General features: G+C 40.4%; 2 protein-coding genes across 5 annotated transcripts; one reads left to right on the top strand and one right to left on the bottom strand.

Moving 5' to 3' along the window:
• Positions 1-169: 169 nt before the first annotated feature.
• Positions 170-6,621, bottom strand: mastl (microtubule associated serine/threonine kinase-like). 3 transcript variants are annotated; one of them, XM_076888271.1, is made up of 13 exons: positions 5,984-6,621; positions 5,761-5,898; positions 5,540-5,679; positions 5,361-5,449; positions 5,164-5,270; positions 4,856-5,015; positions 4,342-4,490; positions 3,136-4,206; positions 2,654-2,795; positions 2,508-2,528; positions 1,463-1,576; positions 1,250-1,351; positions 170-898 (listed from the first exon to the last, which is right to left on the bottom strand). In XM_076888271.1, exons 1-13 carry the CDS (start codon positions 6,152-6,154, stop codon positions 741-743), a joined length of 2,562 nt encoding a protein of 853 aa, XP_076744386.1. In that variant the 5' UTR covers positions 6,155-6,621; the 3' UTR covers positions 170-740. The 3 variants fall into 3 exon arrangements, with proteins under 3 accessions (XP_076744386.1, XP_076744388.1, XP_076744387.1); XM_076888273.1 differs by having other exon boundaries at positions 6,019-6,152; XM_076888272.1 differs by lacking the exon at positions 2,508-2,528.
• A 68-nt stretch (positions 6,622-6,689) lies between these two features.
• Positions 6,690-16,586, top strand: yme1l1a (YME1-like 1a). Of its 2 annotated transcripts, none has more exons than XM_004551901.4 (18): positions 6,690-6,906; positions 7,471-7,590; positions 9,809-9,977; positions 10,075-10,176; positions 10,710-10,819; positions 11,631-11,781; positions 11,907-11,990; positions 12,410-12,583; positions 12,711-12,863; positions 12,950-13,082; positions 13,171-13,233; positions 13,517-13,629; positions 13,818-13,973; positions 14,103-14,254; positions 14,343-14,469; positions 14,965-15,038; positions 15,536-15,622; positions 15,712-16,586. In XM_004551901.4, the coding sequence occupies exons 1-18, from the start codon at positions 6,871-6,873 to the stop codon at positions 15,877-15,879; spliced, it is 2,172 nt and encodes a 723-aa protein (XP_004551958.1). In that variant the 5' UTR covers positions 6,690-6,870; the 3' UTR covers positions 15,880-16,586. The 2 variants fall into 2 exon arrangements, with proteins under 2 accessions (XP_004551958.1, XP_004551957.1); XM_004551900.4 differs by having other exon boundaries at positions 11,907-12,014.
• Positions 16,587-17,069: the final 483 nt, after the last annotated feature.

Here is a 17,069-nt window from a genome sequence, read left to right as displayed (position 1 = left end):
GCAGCAGATACCAGTCCTGTTGCTGGGTTTATACCACTTTATGGCCTGGTCCAGCCCACCTTGTGTAACTGCTCATCTCCTGGTATTCCCTTCACATTTAATTTCTTTAAGAAGTGTATAGTTGAGATTTTTCTCCAAATAAAATTCTGCAAAAATACTCAAGCACACATCTTGTTACAAACAGGTTTTATTTCTTTTTTCCTCAGAATTAAGATAAAATTGTGCATGTAGCAAGAATTAACCAGTAGTGTGGAAAACTGAGCGGATACAACAATCAAAATTAGAAACATTACATAAAAGAAGTCCTGCTGGGATAAAGTAACAGTCTTGTCTTGAAACAACGCTACACTAAATTTACACAGTATATAAGACATTATTTATGAATATGTTTTTCTTCAACACTGAAACATGACATTTGTACCAGTACAGCAGAAAATGGAGCATATTAACTTTAACATCCTCATCACAACAAAATCAAGCAGCAGATAAAGGGATGCCTTGCTAGTAGAGTAATGCAACGCAGTAGTGCTAACATTAAAAATATATTTCTTGTAGCTAAGTGGCCCTTTTTGATTGCGCAAATGTAAAATGTTTTCTTTAAAAACAATATTACAACAGCGAACGGAAAAGCCACCCTAATCCACATCTTCACCTCGCATTTACTTGCAGAAATCCAAGGTAATGGTCTGAAGTGTTTAAAAATCACTCTCGCATCATACATTCGAGCGAGAGAACAACTTCTAAAGACTGAAGCCGGACACGGCAATGTGCTGAGCATTGTTTCTCGCATCAAAGTAAGAGGTGTCGGTTTCGTCGTCTGGTTGAGGTATGAAAGGCATCGGCTGGTTCTGCAGGTTGTCCCAGTCCAGGCCGTGAAACAGGGGGTGGCACTTCAGTTCTAATGGAAAATATAGGCAAATGACAAACAGCAAAACACACAACAGCCCATTTCTTCTTCTTCTTTTGTTTTTGAGAACATAGGTCCAAATTAACTTCCAACTTCTAAAGTCGGTATAAGTATTTTATGTTAAGTTAATCAGTTCTAAAATGGGGTGAATTTTCTGTATTTATATTACATTTTTCCTTATTTATTCATGTTTAAAAAATATAATAATTTGTATTTTTATTGATGTCTTTATTTCTGTTTGGATGACAAATACTGTTGAAATTTTCACTTCATGGGATAGTTATTTATAAAGCCAATTGTTTCTTTCTCTTTTGGTCTTTTATTTTGAAAGGTGGTCTCTACCTTTTAAGCCAGCGCGCTTTGTCATGTCCATGGTCAGCAGGATTTCAATGGCATTCCTGGAGTCTACAGATAACTCCTCCTCCCCCTCAGGCCAGGGTATATCTACAATAGTTGATAGTAACGTAGGCGTGTTGGTAATCGAGAAGAAGCTTAATGAGTTACATATTTTAGATGGTTTTGTGTTTGAGGGTTGGAAGAGAAGAGCAAACCCACCTCTGTTCAGAATATTCTGGAAGACCAGCTGGGGCGTCTCGTCATTGAATGGCGGCACACCTGTGAGGAACTCGAAAAGACACACACCAAGCGCCCACCAATCCACCATGAAGTCTGCCCGGGTAGACGACGACAACAACAACAACAAAAGAAGAAGGAATAGTCACATTTTTGTACAGCCGTGGGCCTCAAACGCCTCACTTTTCCCTGTGATTTCTGTTAGAGTGCACACTAACTGCACCGCAGTGGCAAAAGCAGGGACTACGTTAGATACTGAGTACTGGGGAAGAAAACATTCTTTCATTCTCACATACAAAAACCTAAAAACAAATCATTAGGATTGGTTTGTATTAAAATTTGATGTCAATTAAAACAGGCAGAGTTAATTGAGGGTAAAACAAACAGGGTGCCTGCAAACGTTGTGCTTCTCAAGACTTATTTTTTAGTTCTCGATAGCTGCACAGACTTAAAACCATGATTACAGTTATAAGTCTCTACTACTGAGCGAATAAGACAATAGATAAATAAATCCATGTCACAGAAGTCAAATAGCAGCGATCAAGCTACAAAATGGCATTGTGCAACTGCCAGGCGACACTGCCCTCAATGTGTTAACATTTGAATTAATAACAGCATGGCAGATCAATAAGTTATTATTAGATGACATTTTGTGTGATGCCAGTGCCACTGTGCATTGACAGTGTGTCAGAATTGCTCAAATTCTATAGATTTATAAGAACAAAAAGAAGAAAATCTTTTTTTGCCAAATTAAAAGCACATCAGCCACAGCTAATCTGATTCCCCTGCTGGCACAATGGTGTTAAAAGAGACTTGAAAGACCCAATGCTTTAACCTTTAGAATCACACACTTGAACCACCATCCCTTTCCCCTTTAATTAGGCCCACAGTTTGTTCACCGATCCAAAGGGCAGAAACAGCGGGGAAAGGGAAACGGGGCAGGAATCCGCTCACTTCCTACAGCGTATTAGCAGGACGGGGAACATGCAAGCTCGCTTGCAAAGAAACATTAATGTTAAAAACTTACCACACTGACCACTTCCTGAAACTAAAAGAGAGTGCCTGTCACAAGAGCTACAATGTCAAGAAAACTATTCAGTTAAAACAAGACTGAGACTGACTGACTTTGGCTTTGTCATCGTTACAGAACTTTTGAAGATTTCTCTCTCTTACCATGTGGTTTTCCCAGAAGAAGCTCTGGAGCCAAATAGTCAGGGGTTCCTAAAATTGGTACTCTTTCAACAGGCAGTGCTCCCCTTCGGACACTCTTTGGAGTCCTGTAAGGGGTATGAGAGGTCGACATGGGCTGAGGAGTCTGAGGAAACAAAAGCATTAATTTCATTAATATGTACATAATTTATTGAATCATAAATGTAACCTGTGACTGCCAAACTTTATTAAAGTGGTTGTCATTGTCAGATATGTAGAAGATCTTCGAACTTCAGTTAAAGAGGGGCAACCAATTAGAAGAAAGTCAACTTAAAGTCAGAGGACAGGAAGTTGATAAGATAAAAAAGCAATTGATTTAAATTGTGAGACAAGCAAAATTACTCTAGTTGAGCACAAAAATAAAAGTACTGTCTTAACAATGAGAGCGTCAGGTTGCGTTTCTGGGGCTATGCAGACTGCTGTATTCCTCATCCTTCCGTGCCTACCTGATAGAGAGAACCACTGGAGCTGGGTCTCTTCTGCACTGGTGTTGCAGCTCCAGATGCGACGTTATAAGAAGCCGTTGTGGACACGTCCATAGCTTCCACAGATCCAATGCTAAGTCGGGACACCCCGGACACGTTGGACCGATTAATGGAGCTACAATAACTACGGAAGGCCACGACATTTCGCGGCTTGAGGAATAAAGGGGACTCCGCATCACTGCAAGCGAGCTCGGGAAGTCGGTTCGCAAAGAAACCGCGAGATTCATCTCTCTCCAGAAAATGACCAAGTTTAGGTGTTTCAACAGTGGCCACAGGAGTTTTTGGTAGTGATGCAGTATAGAAGGAGTCTTTACTTTCTTTGTCCTCCTCTGGTGATAATGAATTCCTGTGTTTGACAGGCTCGGTTGGCTGGAGGGATGGATGGCTGTCTATAGTGAAAGACATTTCGTGCATAGACCCGTCAGAGTCCATGCTCAGGTTCCTACAAATGTCACTTGTCCCAGGAAGTGGTGACATGAAACTCGTGTGTGACAGGTCTTTGGCTCCACCTTCAAATATATCCTCCACCGGCTCTTCCAGTTCATAAAACAGACTTTTGGCTACAGCAACGGGACTGGAGCGCTTCGGCACCCGCTCTTCAGTTGCCTCGATCCCTTCAGTGGAGACCATGAAGTCGCCTATTTTGATGGTGGAAAATGTTCCAGTCAAGCCAGTGTGAAACCTCTCAGTCTCCACAGGAATCTCATAGAACCTCTTGTAGTCTGTGTTTCTCTTTTTGGCTCGGATCTCTGGCGTCCCTGGACTTCTTTGTAAATCTGAAAATGTTCTCTTCACAGATGAGGGAACTGCTAATTGACAAACATTCTCCTGAGCTGTGGAGACAGACTCCTGGTTGTTCGTATGGGATTTATTTTCTACAAGATGAGCTTCATTTGACTTTTTTGATTGACTGCAAGAGGCCTTATCAGAAAAGCAAAAAGTGTCCCGTTTTGTGGGCGGACTGTCCTCTTTGGGCACCTTCAACTCAGATCGCCCTCTCCCGTTCTGGTCATTCATGTGTTCATTCTCTTTCTGAAGAAAAAAAAAGTCACAATATGGAATGAAATGTGAGTGAGACACTTTATGAACAGGAAACTCCAAGCCAAAAAACTTTATTGGTCTTTAATTACACATGGATAAAAATAAGAATTAAGAAAATCCACTTACCTCCTCACACTCCCACAGTGGACTGGTGCCACCGTCAGTGTCAGTAGTGCTGCCTGCACTCATCGTCTGAAACCTGCTCCTGGTCTTCATCAATGTGGGAGTCAGATTTTTTGTCAAATTATGAGGACTAAACACGCTGCTCTTTGGTCCTATCAGATAAAATTTAGAAGAAAAAAACTGAATAAAGGCGAAATTAGCATACATTTTCATTATCTGCATAACTCGTCTTTCCACGTGAACAAAGAATGACAAAATGCCAAGAGGATAGCTCTTGGCTGTCTACTATAGCCTGACAGCATCAGCTAATAATGACCTATCACTTAAAAATCTGCATCATATGCTTTCATGTTGTAACTTCATGGTATATTGATAACCATTTTGTTACCAACTTTAAAGCATGTATTTAACGGGAACCCTTAATATTTCCCCTTTTTAGTAAAATTTCTAACATAATGTAGGCAAAAAGAAAATAAATAAATCAACCCCCCAAAATAAAATGTCCTTGATGACATACTCAGTTTCCAAGGGTAGCGAGCAGGTGAAGACAGGCGATCTATTTTCTTCATTACAGGAGAATCAAGAGATTTATTCCTTGGTTTTATTTTGCCGCACGACATGGGACTGGACACCACAGTAGCGCTGCAGTGACGCTTGCCTTCTGCTGCTGGTGTATTCTGTGTTTAACAGAATAAAGGAAAAAATAGGAATTATGTAACACACACACACACACACACACACACACACACACACACACACACACACACACACAAAACAACACATCTGATTGTTTTCCTGCATGTGAAGTGATTTGAATTCACTTACAAATCCAAGGGAGCTGATTAAAGAGAGGACTTGGCCTGGCGTGCGGGAATAATCCTTCTTGGGTTTAGCCAAAGATGGGGTAGTGAGGATATCCATAAGACTCAGCTCTAATATAGAAAGCACAGAGGTAAAGGAACTATTAATAATATTTCTAAAGGTGATGGTTACAATGTGCAAAAGCTGCTGGGAAGTCAAACCTCTGTCCAGCTTGACTTTAGAAAGGCCAAAATCTGTTAGTTTAATGTGGCCTTCGTTGGATATGAGCATGTTGTCTGGCTTCAGATCTCTGGGAAAAAAATTGTTACAGTTCAAAAATGCATATTGACGTCGATCAAATTGAATGAAAGTGCAAGATTTGCATGCACTGTAAAAGTACCTGTGAATTATACCATGACGATGGAGATAGTCTAAAGCCAGTGCGACCTCTGAGATGTATTTTACAGCCATATCCTGGTCAAAATAGCCATAGATATGAAGGAGAGATTTGACATCTCCACCAATGAGGTATTCCATTACCTGTAAGCATAAACAATGACTTAATAAACGGGGTCATTAACATGTTTAACGCGAGTCTATTTTTTCATCTCTGGGCGTTACCAGATAGATCTTGGTGGCTGTTTGAAGGGAGTAAAACAGGTGAACCACGAAGGGACTTTTGCTCAAAGCGAGGGCATCTCGCTCTGCCTTCAGCTGGTTTGTCATGTTTTTATCCACCATATCGGCTTTCTTCATCACCTATGAGGCAGAAGAAATGTGCATTTAAGTAGGCTAGATCTCCCTTTAATGATTTAGAATAAGCACAGGTTAAAAACCCACTAACCTTAATGGCATATAAGCGTGCGTTGCAGTTCTTACGTGCAAGGTAGACCTTGCCAAAAGCCCCGCGGCTGATGGGCTTCAGCACGACGAAATCGTTGATAGACGGCGGTTTAGGGTGATGACCTACAGATTTCACGTCGGCGCACGAGCGATGCTCTTCCTCTGCGTCCATTATTTAACTGCTTTAAAATGAGGGTTACGTCTGTGTAAGCCAGCCAGCTCAAAGTAAACAACACGCACTTGCAAAAGAACGGATTCTCTGGTTTGTTTTGAAATTTTGAATTCCGCAGATCTTTCACGGGGACCCCACTTAGTTGTCCAAGAAAGCGCCTGCGTGAAAAAGAACAACCTGTACTTGAACAACCTGTGTAGTGTAATTAGACGCTAGTTAATTTTGGCCGTCTAATTACAATTAAAACAATTATTTACCAGAAATCCATTATTTTGGAAACTGTTTTTAAATTTTGATCAGGCACTCACGAACAGACCAAAATGAGAAGAACGTGAAAATTAAATAGAAAAATTAATAATAACTGCTACGCTTTTTTTTTACTGTAAGGCACCTGATGCAAGTGAAGATTTATTTTGTCATTTCTATGCATTATAAATTAATTTTAATGAGTTCAATGAAACAATCGCAATGATGCAAGCATCACCCGGTAGTAGTTCTTCTTTACGTCATTTTGTAGTCCGTTTGACCTCAGATGCCGGGGGATCCATTTGGCGTTGTTAGCTGAAAAAAAAGTTGTGTAACTGTTGAAAGTTGTGTAACAAGGAAAACCAAAAGGACGCCCCTTTCGGGAGGACGCATTCATTTGGGTTATATAGAGGGTCTGTCCTTACAAACCAGCCCTCCAAAGTCCGTTTTTGTAGCATCCATCGGCAAAAATGTTTTCGCTGTCTTCGTCATTTCAACCACAGCAGGTAAGCCGACTAGATAGCGGTTTATTGACTTGGCTAGCTCATGTGTGTTCTTCTCGGAGTGAATTTAGTCTTTAGTTGTAAGTTAGTGTTTATTTTAGGACTGTTATGGGAGTTATATCGACATGTAGCTCTGCTGCCTGTTGCTTATTTGACCCCCTTTTCCCCTTTAGCTCGCCTAGTGTTAGCAAGAACATTACTCTAGAATAAGCCTATGCTTACGTCACGCTGTCACCCTGTGTCGGTGCGGAGACGAGCGTGATATGTGAGGTTTCGGTCGTGACTTTACCCAGAGATACGTGAAGGAAAATTTAGGTTAATTTAAACAAAGTATTTGAAAAAAATCATTCAAAGAGTAGAGGTTACGTAACTCGTCTGCCGTATGTGGGCCAAACCACTCTATGTGCAGAATAAAACTGACATAACAGTCCTGACCACGCTGTCTCCGCCTGGAAGTCTCATTTAAAAACAAAAAACAAGTAGAATGGGAAACGTTAAATGTACATGCAGAAAATGTGAGGTGCTATGAGAGTGTTTTAAGCTACTGCTGTTCTTGTGTCTTCCCAGATGATAGTGCCTCTCAGCCAGCTCATCAATGCCCTCCACTCTCTGAAGAATTCAGCCACAGCTTCAATCCAGGCTCTTCACAAAGACTTCAGTCCAGAGCACAGTTCATTTCTGAGAGAGGTGAGCTCCATCTCCTGAGGATAGTAGCTGATGGTGACATAGTACATGTTTTGTTAAAGTGGACTATCTGAGGTAAACCACAGATCTGTTGATGGCGACTTTATGGAAGTATGTTTATGAGTAAACTATTGAACTACTCTTAACACTAAAAGTCTTGGTTACCAAAATTGGAAAAAGAAAACCCTCATCATCCTCGTTAGAGATTTTACCTGTTTGGGACTCTTCTCTGGCTCTGCATTAGACAGGTTTTCCTCATATTTATCTGACTGGGCTTTCTCTGTTAGGTTGAATATATTCTTCTCCTTTAACACTGTTTCTCTAACCTGTGAGGTGCAAGGCTTAATCCTGGGTCCATTATTGCCTTTCGTTCTACATTCTTCCTTTAGCTGGCATTATTAGATTTGTTTTTTTCTGAAAACCTTCATCATTTTCATGCCAGTAAAATGCATATACAGCTGAATTTCAAGCCTTATCAGCTGGATAGATTGTCCAACCTAACTGAATGTTTATCCGGATAAGTTACTGGATCTCCAGTAATTACTTTGCTATGTATTCCAAAAACACAGAGGCTGTGATTATAGTTCATTGTGTTGCTTATCTGCTAAGTCCAGTCTTCATAATCTTGGTGTTATATTTGATTCCTCTCTGGGCTTTGACTCACATGGAACATCTACTTTGACGTACCTGTTTTGTTTTTTCAATTTAAGGAGTATTTCTAAATTGCAAGGTATAGTTTTCTCAGATGAACTTGAGAAAATGTTATGACTGATATATCCTAGTAAGCAAGCTTGTGTTACTCCTGTTTTATACTCCTTACATTTGTTCTCAGTTTATTTTAGAATAAAGAGCACTATCTAAACTTCTTCTTAAACACGCTCTTGCTCACAGTCTGAGATCCTAGGCTCAGAATTTGTTGGTTGTTCCTCAGGTGAGATTGAAGACTGGAGGCTATTGCATTTTTATTGTGACTATTTCTCATTTTTATTTATTTTTCTGTGTCATCTTTACTTATGTACTTACTTACTTTTAGGTGATCAGTTGCTCCATAGAGTAGGGCAGGGCAATATGGCCAAAAGTATTTATCACGATATGATAATATATGTCGTGTCCAAATTCATGGGCTGCATCCTCCTGAGGACCCGGCCTTCGCAGTCTACGTGGGCCAGGTCCTCAGAAGGTCGGGTAGGCCGGAAGTAAACGGCCGTGAAATTGGACGGTCCAGCCTTCAGATCTGCGTCACCGCTGTCTCGGTGGAGTTTAATAAACTCGGCCATCTGCTCCTTGCTATCTAAAATATAACAGGACACTGGCGTAAATTCTCGACTGTCTCATACTTCTGTTTAATCAGTTTTCTGTTTGACGTTTAGTCAGCTGTGTAAAAACCAAGGAGGAACCCACCCGGGGGATTAATAAAGTTTTATTTTATCTAATCTAATCTAATAACTTTAATCTCAGCCAAACCGATTTACTCACGAACAAACAAAACCCAACAATAACATTTTTAGGTTGTCTAAGTGACTTATATATCACGTTTAACCCGAGCAGCGAAACTCCGCGGTGATCTGAAAATGATGTGCCGGGAGTTGTGCCGTTCTCGGCCGCATCAGTAACCCTCGAGCTCCCGGCTAGCTGTCGAGCTGGTGGGTAGCAGACGTCTCCGAAAACGTCGAAGCACTTTTGCAAATATGCGATATCTTGATAAACCGAGCAGATATTTTATGTTTACACAGCTACTTTCTCGCCTGAAAATATGTTAAAAGTTTATTTTGTGACCCAGAAAGATTAGTAAGAGTAATTTTAAAACTTAGTAGCGGCCGCCATTGTTGGAAACTGGAGTTTGGCTGGGCCACGCTATGAATTCTGGGATATGGTAGGCCATGAAGGACACACCCAACCCATCCTTCAAATTCGGGGAAAAGGAGGACTCATTTGTCGGCTGCATTCAAAGGAGTCTACGAATTTGGACAGCCTTCGGCGCGTCGCTGTGACGTAATCGGTCTACAAATGCGGCCTCAGGAGGATGCAGCTCATGAATTTGGACACGACCATAATATGTGAACAAAGGCACTGCGCACCTGCGTTTACCCATATTCTATCGCGATATTTCATTTTCTTATTATTGCCTAACATTATACTGGTATTACCGTGAACAGTATGATATGGCCCAGCCCTACCTTAGAGTTGTAGATGACCTACCTTTGCTGTCCTTCACTTAAAGCCCAGTGTGAGTCTGAAGGATCTGGGTCTGTCCGAGCTCAGGGCGAGTCAGCTGGACGAGCTCGTCAGCAGGTTACTGCCTACACCGGGACCAGAAGAGCCTCCCGCTGTTCCTTCGATATGGAGAACGAGCCACGTTTCTGCAGACAGCTTCTTTCACAACAAGCACGGTGAGCAGCTCAGTCGAGCTTTATTTATTTAACCAGATGTTTTAATGTGAAACAGACCTTGAGATTTTTTTCTCTTTTTGTACGATTTGTCTCACAGGGTTCTCACACAGGAATTTGGGGCTTTTTGGCTCACGATTATTCCACAGACAATACCACAGCCCACTAAGACAAGCTTGCTCAGAACTACAGTTTTTGCCTGGTAAGAAGCTGACGTTATACAAACTTAGTGGCATTAAAGCCCCTTTCAGGCATGCACTCCTTTCCATTTATCTGAAGGCACCTGAGCTTTTTTGGCCTCATGCCTGAGTGAAAAGTCAAAACACAATCTTACAATTTATACAGGTCCAATATATATGTTCTGTATATGCTCTTCGTTACGTTGCTTAGCTCTCAAAAAGCAGTCTTGGTTTAGGCCTTCAATAGCAGTAAGACGGAAAAAGCAATTTGGGGCTATCAATGGCTCCACTGGATGGCCTTCACTGTCCTTAACACTCAGTTTCACTTTACAACAAACAGGTTCTGTTTGTTATGAGTTGGTCTTCACAGCTAAAGACACTGGCAATGATTACATTTTCAAAAGTGTAGTTACATGCGATTAGAGCACAGCTAGACTTACTTATGATAAACAGCTGTCATTTTAACAGACTGAAGAAGCCAGAAATCTTATATACCCCATGTCTGAAAAAGGTTAAAGATACTTGACATATAGTCACATGTTTTCTGTCTGTGTAGTATGGGTCCAAAGTCGCGGTTTCAAGACACTTCGATCAAGGACCAGACGGGCGGAGTCTGGTTATGACGGTCCCGTGGAATCTGAAGCCTACACTCCAGGCTTCATGAAGGTATGCCACCACACGACTGATGTATCTGTTACACTGTTATGAATACAGACTGTTGGTTAATCCAACATAAATTCTGTATTTACTGAATAAGCATTATTTCTCGGACACTGCACAGTTAGTTATGCAGTTAGAATGAACAACATACCGTAGTTTTCGGGTCATAAGCTGCTACTTTTTCCCCACACTGTGAACACTGCGGCTTATACTGACGTGCGGCTAATGCATATTTTCTTTCATGCGGCCAAAAATATTTTGCCTGGTAACAGTAGACCAATAAAATTGATAAGTAGTATATATACGGTATTTATTTTTACCGGTTGTTAAGAGATGTTGTAATGTTGTTTTTGCACTGTTCTGTAAAAAAAAACATAAGCAACGTAATTTGTGTGTTACCGATACGTACGTATACTTAAAATTAGCCATGTTACAGGCGCTGTTCGAGGGAAAAAAAAGCATTTGCAGTATGTATTTTTGTATGTTATCATAACGTCTATGTTACCTTATGGAATAAATTAAACGTTAAAAATCCTCACGTGTAATATTTCTGTGTAAATATCTCATATTACAAGTGCAACGCATACGGCTTAAAATCCGGTGCGGCCTGTACAAGTACAAAATTGATTTTCTTTCTAAAATTAGAGCATGCGGCTTTTAATCAGGTGCACTCTGTAGTCCGGGATTTACGGCACTTTGACCCTTTAGCTCGTTCTACAACTTGACCAAGTCGTTGCAGATTTTGAGTTGCTATTTGAAGCACACATTTAAAAGAGGGGGGAAAGCAGATTTACATGTCTACTTTTTTCCCTCTCAGGGATTGCTCCTGAAAGAAAAAGGAGTCGAGGCGCAGTCTTTGGACCAAGTGATACAACAAAAAAACCTTCCAGAAAACCAGCAGGAGGCTTTCAAGACGGGTTTCACTGAGGGGTTCATGAGGTCTCAAGCTTTGACTCAGAGAACACAAGGCATGTGGTCCAGACAAAGACACAGTCTGTTACCTGTTTTTCATTATAACAGTTGGTGGCAGTGCTGAGCTGAGTACAAAGATGAAGATTGGCTGATTTGTTTTTTTGTCTGTTATGTTTTACAGACTCACTGAGGAGAACCAGGTTGATCCTCTTGGTCCTCCTCCTCATTGGTATTTATGGCCTCTCAAGAACCCCGTTTCTCTCCGGTAAAGGCCCCTTTTCTGATGCTGGTTTGTTTCAGTCTTCATTCTTTAAGCTTTCAAATTAAATCGTAATCCTATATGCACACTGCCTGCTGATTTACACCTTCCAAGGGTGCAAAAGCATTAGAAAAGAAGTGTTTCACTTAATGTTCACCAGATTTTCAGCTTAAATATTCATATATATATTTATGTATTTATTACAATAATGTACTAGTGCGCATGTAGGGTTTGACAGATTATTTTAGTGCATGATACTGTGCTTTAACATATAAATATCTATACAAACTATTTTTTATTTCATTACTGTGTTCGTGCTTTATGAATAACTGGTAGAAAATAAATGTGTGCTGCAGGAAGCAGCTGTTTCTGTCAGACATTGCAAATATGTATTTATTGAACTGATTATTTTGGGGATCTCGTAGTGAGGTTCCGCACCACATCCGGTCTTGACTCTGCAGTCGACCCCATCCAGATGAAGAATGTGACATTTGAGCATGTCAAAGGAGTGGAGGAGGCAAAGAGCGAACTGCAAGATGTTGTTGAGTTTCTGAAAAACCCACAGAAATTTACCGTTTTGGGTGGAAAGCTGCCAAAAGGTATCGATGCTGCTAATTCTTTTCATCACTTTTTACTGATCATTAAGAAAATTCAGTGAATTGAATAGGGTGGGGTTTTTTTGTTTTTGTTTTTTTTTCTTATGCGTTTCTGTTTGGGTCTCCTCAGGGATCCTGCTTGTTGGTCCCCCAGGCACAGGAAAGACTCTGTTGGCACGAGCCGTGGCCGGAGAGGCCGATGTTCCTTTTTACTACGCCTCCGGATCGGAGTTTGATGAGATGTTTGTGGGCGTTGGTGCGAGCCGAATCAGGAACCTTTTCAGTAAGCTTACTGGATGTGAGAAATTTTAGTTACACTTAAAATTGTATTTTAAAAACGAATATAACCTCTATTTTTGTGTTTTGCAGAAGAGGCAAAAGCCAATGCTCCTTGTGTCATCTTCATTGATGAGCTGGACAGCGTAGGTGGAAAGAGAATAGAGTCCCCTATGCATCCTTACTCCAGACAAACCATCAACCAGCTGCTGGCTGAAATGGATGGGTCAGTGTTAGTTAAACTGAATAGAGTGATAAGTGGTGTAGATACCTTAAATTTACAGTTGCTAATGTTTCGTTTTGCTCTTTTACAGATTTAAACCAAATGAAGGAGTCATTGTTATTGGTGCTACAAACTTTGCTGAAGCGTTGGATAAGTATGTAAACATTTAGGATGAAATGCTTTTTATGTATGCCATAAACATGTTAAGTTTTTTGTAAAGTGACAGTAAAATTAAACCATTTTTTAGCATTTACTATCAGAGGTAGTTATTGTGCAGTTATGCAGCTTCTGATGAAACACATTCGTTTTACAGATATTAGTAAGACGTTTTGAGTGTCATTTTGCGATTGTTTTAAGTAGTATTTGTTCTCCTAAATAAAACTTCAACAGAATAAACTTCTGTGTACTAATTATTGCTGCTTTGCATCACTCTTTAGCGCTCTGGTTCGACCAGGAAGGTTTGACATGCAGGTGACGGTCCCTCGCCCTGATGTGAAAGGCCGCACAGAGATTCTCAACTGGTACCTCTCCAAGATCAAAGTAGACCCAGGTAGGTCTGGGTGTAAAGTATTCAACAATATTAAGGATATCTCCAACTACCTTTAGATCTCATCCTTTTTTTCTCCTATTGTCCTTCTCTGCTGGAGCTAAGCCTGAGAGGAAACCTGTGTTTGCCATTTTTCTAAATGACGCCATTGTCTTTGATCACCTTTACAAACACTGTTTGTTCTTTCCCAGCCATTGATGCAGAGATTATTGCCCGAGGCACAGTGGGCTTCTCGGGGGCAGAGCTCGAGAACCTGGTCAACCAGGCAGCCCTGAAGGCAGCAGTGGACGGGAAAGAGATGGTCACAATGAAGGACCTGGAGTTCGCTAAGGACAAGATCCTCATGGGTAAATGAGTGATCACGGTGCAGCCCACAGCACTACATTTCACATTACACTGATCACCTGTACATTATTAAGTGAGGAGACAGGAACACCATCATGATTATTTCTTTATGTTTCCATTTCACATTTCAGGCCCTGAGAGGCGGAGTGTTGAAATTGACAAGAAGAATAAGACCATTACCGCATACCACGAGTCCGGCCATGCCATTGTTGCCTATTACACCAAAGATGCAATGCCCATCAATAAGGCTACTATCATGCCTCGAGGACCAACTCTGGGCCATGTGAGCTTTTGTTACAGTTTTGCAGTATTGTACGTATTTCTGCTGGGGGTTTTTTGGGTTTTTTTTGATAAACCGTGCCGTGTTTTAGGTGTCGATGCTTCCAGAGAATGACCGCTGGAGCGAGACACGAGCCCAGCTGCTGGCTCAGATGGACGTCAGCATGGGCGGCCGAGTAGCAGAGGAGCTCATCTTTGGGAACGATAACATCACCACAGGTACGAAACACAGAGGGACTGATTGGTAGGACATGATTCATAAATATAAAATGCTTGAGCTATGAATAGTATTTTATGATTATAACATTTAAAGGTTTATCAGGTTAACACCTGATTTTTGGTCAGAGGGCCCGGTGGCGCCAGTGTCCTGCAGCCTCGCCTCTGTCAGTGCGCCCCAGGGCAGCTGTGGCTACAATGTAGCTTGCCATCGCCAGTGCGTGAATGTGTGTGTGAATGGTTGGATGACTGAATGTAGTGTAAAGCGCTTTGGGGTCCATGGGGATTAAGTAAAGCACTATACAAATACAGGCCATTTACCATTTAACACCCTGGGATTTTTCTTTTTTCCAAGTATAAATACACTTATTTGTGTGCTTTTATCAACATAAGAAAATAAATTTGTGTGGTTTGAAGAAGTTCTTATAAATTACTAGTCTCTAGACTTACGCTCTGATTGTTTGGAAGATGACAAAAAAACGTTGTTAACCATTTCAGGTGCCTCCAGCGACTTTGATGGTGCAACCAAAATCGCAAAATTGATGGTGACCAGATTCGGCATGAGTGACAAGGTGAGAATTTAGACTTGTGTGGCAGATGATCCCTGTGGGGTTTTTTTTTTTTTGTTTGTTTGTTTTGTTGTCTGTTTTTTGTTCCAATCAGCATTTAAGGACTTAGCAGTGCTGATCTGGGCTTTAACTGTACATACTGCTGCAGACGTACGTCTTTATTTACAGTAAGATACAAGTTATGAAGCCATACACAACAATTGTCCTCAGTCAATTTATGTCAGCCAAACTTTGTTATATTAAAAGAAAACACAGTAGCACATCTACAGCAACTGTATTGAATGAATTAATCTTGAAGTTAATACAAATCTGTAATAGAAGAAGAAGAGGGGAGTGGACCTAAAAACTGCAGTCTCTAACATTACTGTGTCATTGGGTGTAATTACACACAGCTCAGTGAAAAGCCCTTTGTAACTCGCTTTACAGTAATCACTAGCTACAAGTGGTCGATGCATGAGTAGACCCATTGTTCATTCATCTTGGTTATGTGTTTGTTACAGCTAGGTGTCATGACCTATGGAGACATTTCAAAGCAAAGCCCCGAAACACAAGCAGCCATTGAGCAGGAAGTCAGAGCTTTACTAAAGGTGAGCAAAATATGTGTCATTTAAAAATAATAATTAGAATTTTTTTCTATTCTATTTCTCAAAATGTTTTTTCTCTCTCTTTTATTTAGGACTCATATGAACGTGCTAAGGATATCCTCAAGACTTACAGTAAGGAGCACAAGAAGCTGGCTGATGCCCTCCTAACATATGAAACTCTGGACGCCAAAGAGATCCAGATGGTGCTGGAGGGCAAATCACTGGACCACTATAGACCTCAGCAGCAGCAGGCGTTGTAGACTCATACATATATATGCACAACTGTGCAATCAAGCACAGGCCTTTGGGAGGCCTTGTTTTGTTTGTATCCCTTTTATTGTCAATGTGAAGATGACACTGAAACAATCATCAACGCTTTGATACGTCTCATCATTTACTTTCCTTCAGTGATTTGTAAATCATCTCAGTTTAACTGTGTGAAAATAACTATTTGTTCTCCCCAAAAAGTCACAAAGATGGTTTCATTCAGGGCATTTTTTTCTTTCTCAGCTCTCACAGGGAGAGAAAAACAAAACCTCAGCAGCGGTTTATGCACCAAGGTCATATTTCGTCTCATATGAATTTGTTTGCCGTCAGATTTTTCTCACATATTTGTACTAACCAGTGATCACAATGGGACCTTAAAGTACCTTAAGCTGGAAAGTACCTTTTGGCTATGACCAGGCACAGGTGCTACTGCTGTTCATTGTTGAACTCTTCAGGTTAGAGGTTTTCTTTTTTTTTTTTTTTTCTTTTTTTTTTTTAATATGCTTGCATTTACCATATACATATCTATTTTCCTTTGTTCTTATTTATTGAAGTGCCCAAAGGTAAGACCAGCTGTAGCTGATAAATGAGAAGTTGTGTATATACTGTAAGCTTGTAAAAGAAATGCATTGGTGCTTCTGTTTGTGTCTTTAGATTAAAGCCTTCATAAAGCTCAAATAAAGATTCCTCTTACAAATCAGCCCTGATTCTTCTTTTGGGGTTTGTTTGTTTGTTTGTTTTGTGGTTCTTAAAACAAGTTGTAGCATTAACACATCATCACCTTATAAAACTGATAAAAAGGCCTTAGTTAATTATTAATATATACAACAAATAATATCTAATATATGTCTCTACATTGCTTAGAATTCAATATAATTCAGGTAGCAGAGTTTATTGAAGCCTTTTCCACTGTTATCTGTCATAGCTGAAAACAGTGGAAATTAACCTCAATCAAAATATTTGTAAGAGCTAGAATACTAAACCAATCAGCTGAAAGACTGTAAAGTACTCCAAAGAACTGATGGGAATTTCAGGTCAATATTAGTGATGGTTTATAGATTTTAAATAGTGCTTTAAACCATTAAGTATGTGTGATATCACAGTGAAATTGACAAATGTTTACAGCACCTTGTTGAATCTAGACTAAAGTGGCTGATGAGTGTATTTTCTAATGTTACACAGT

The sequence above is a fragment of the Maylandia zebra genome, linkage group LG9 (assembly GCF_041146795.1).
Source record: "Maylandia zebra isolate NMK-2024a linkage group LG9, Mzebra_GT3a, whole genome shotgun sequence".
NCBI classification, from domain to species: domain Eukaryota; kingdom Metazoa; phylum Chordata; class Actinopteri; order Cichliformes; family Cichlidae; genus Maylandia; species Maylandia zebra.
The sequence above is the reverse complement of the archived record's forward strand: the minus strand, read 5'-3'. Positions and strand labels throughout refer to the sequence as shown.

Coding starts and splice junctions, on each gene's coding strand:
- mastl (XM_076888271.1), bottom strand. CDS start 6,154: ATGGACGCAGAGGAAGAGCATCGCTCGTGCGCCGACGTGAAATCTGTA. Junction 5,450..5,539: donor CGTCATGGTATAATTCACAG/GTACTTTTACAG, acceptor TTTTTTTCCCAG/AGATCTGAAGCCAGACAACA. Junction 5,271..5,360: donor TAAAGTCAAGCTGGACAGAG/GTTTGACTTCCC, acceptor TTTCTATATTAG/AGCTGAGTCTTATGGATATC.
- yme1l1a (XM_004551900.4), top strand. CDS start 6,871: ATGTTTTCGCTGTCTTCGTCATTTCAACCACAGCAG. Junction 6,907..7,470: donor CGTCATTTCAACCACAGCAG/GTAAGCCGACTA, acceptor GTGTCTTCCCAG/ATGATAGTGCCTCTCAGCCA. Junction 15,623..15,711: donor AAGTCAGAGCTTTACTAAAG/GTGAGCAAAATA, acceptor TCTTTTATTTAG/GACTCATATGAACGTGCTAA.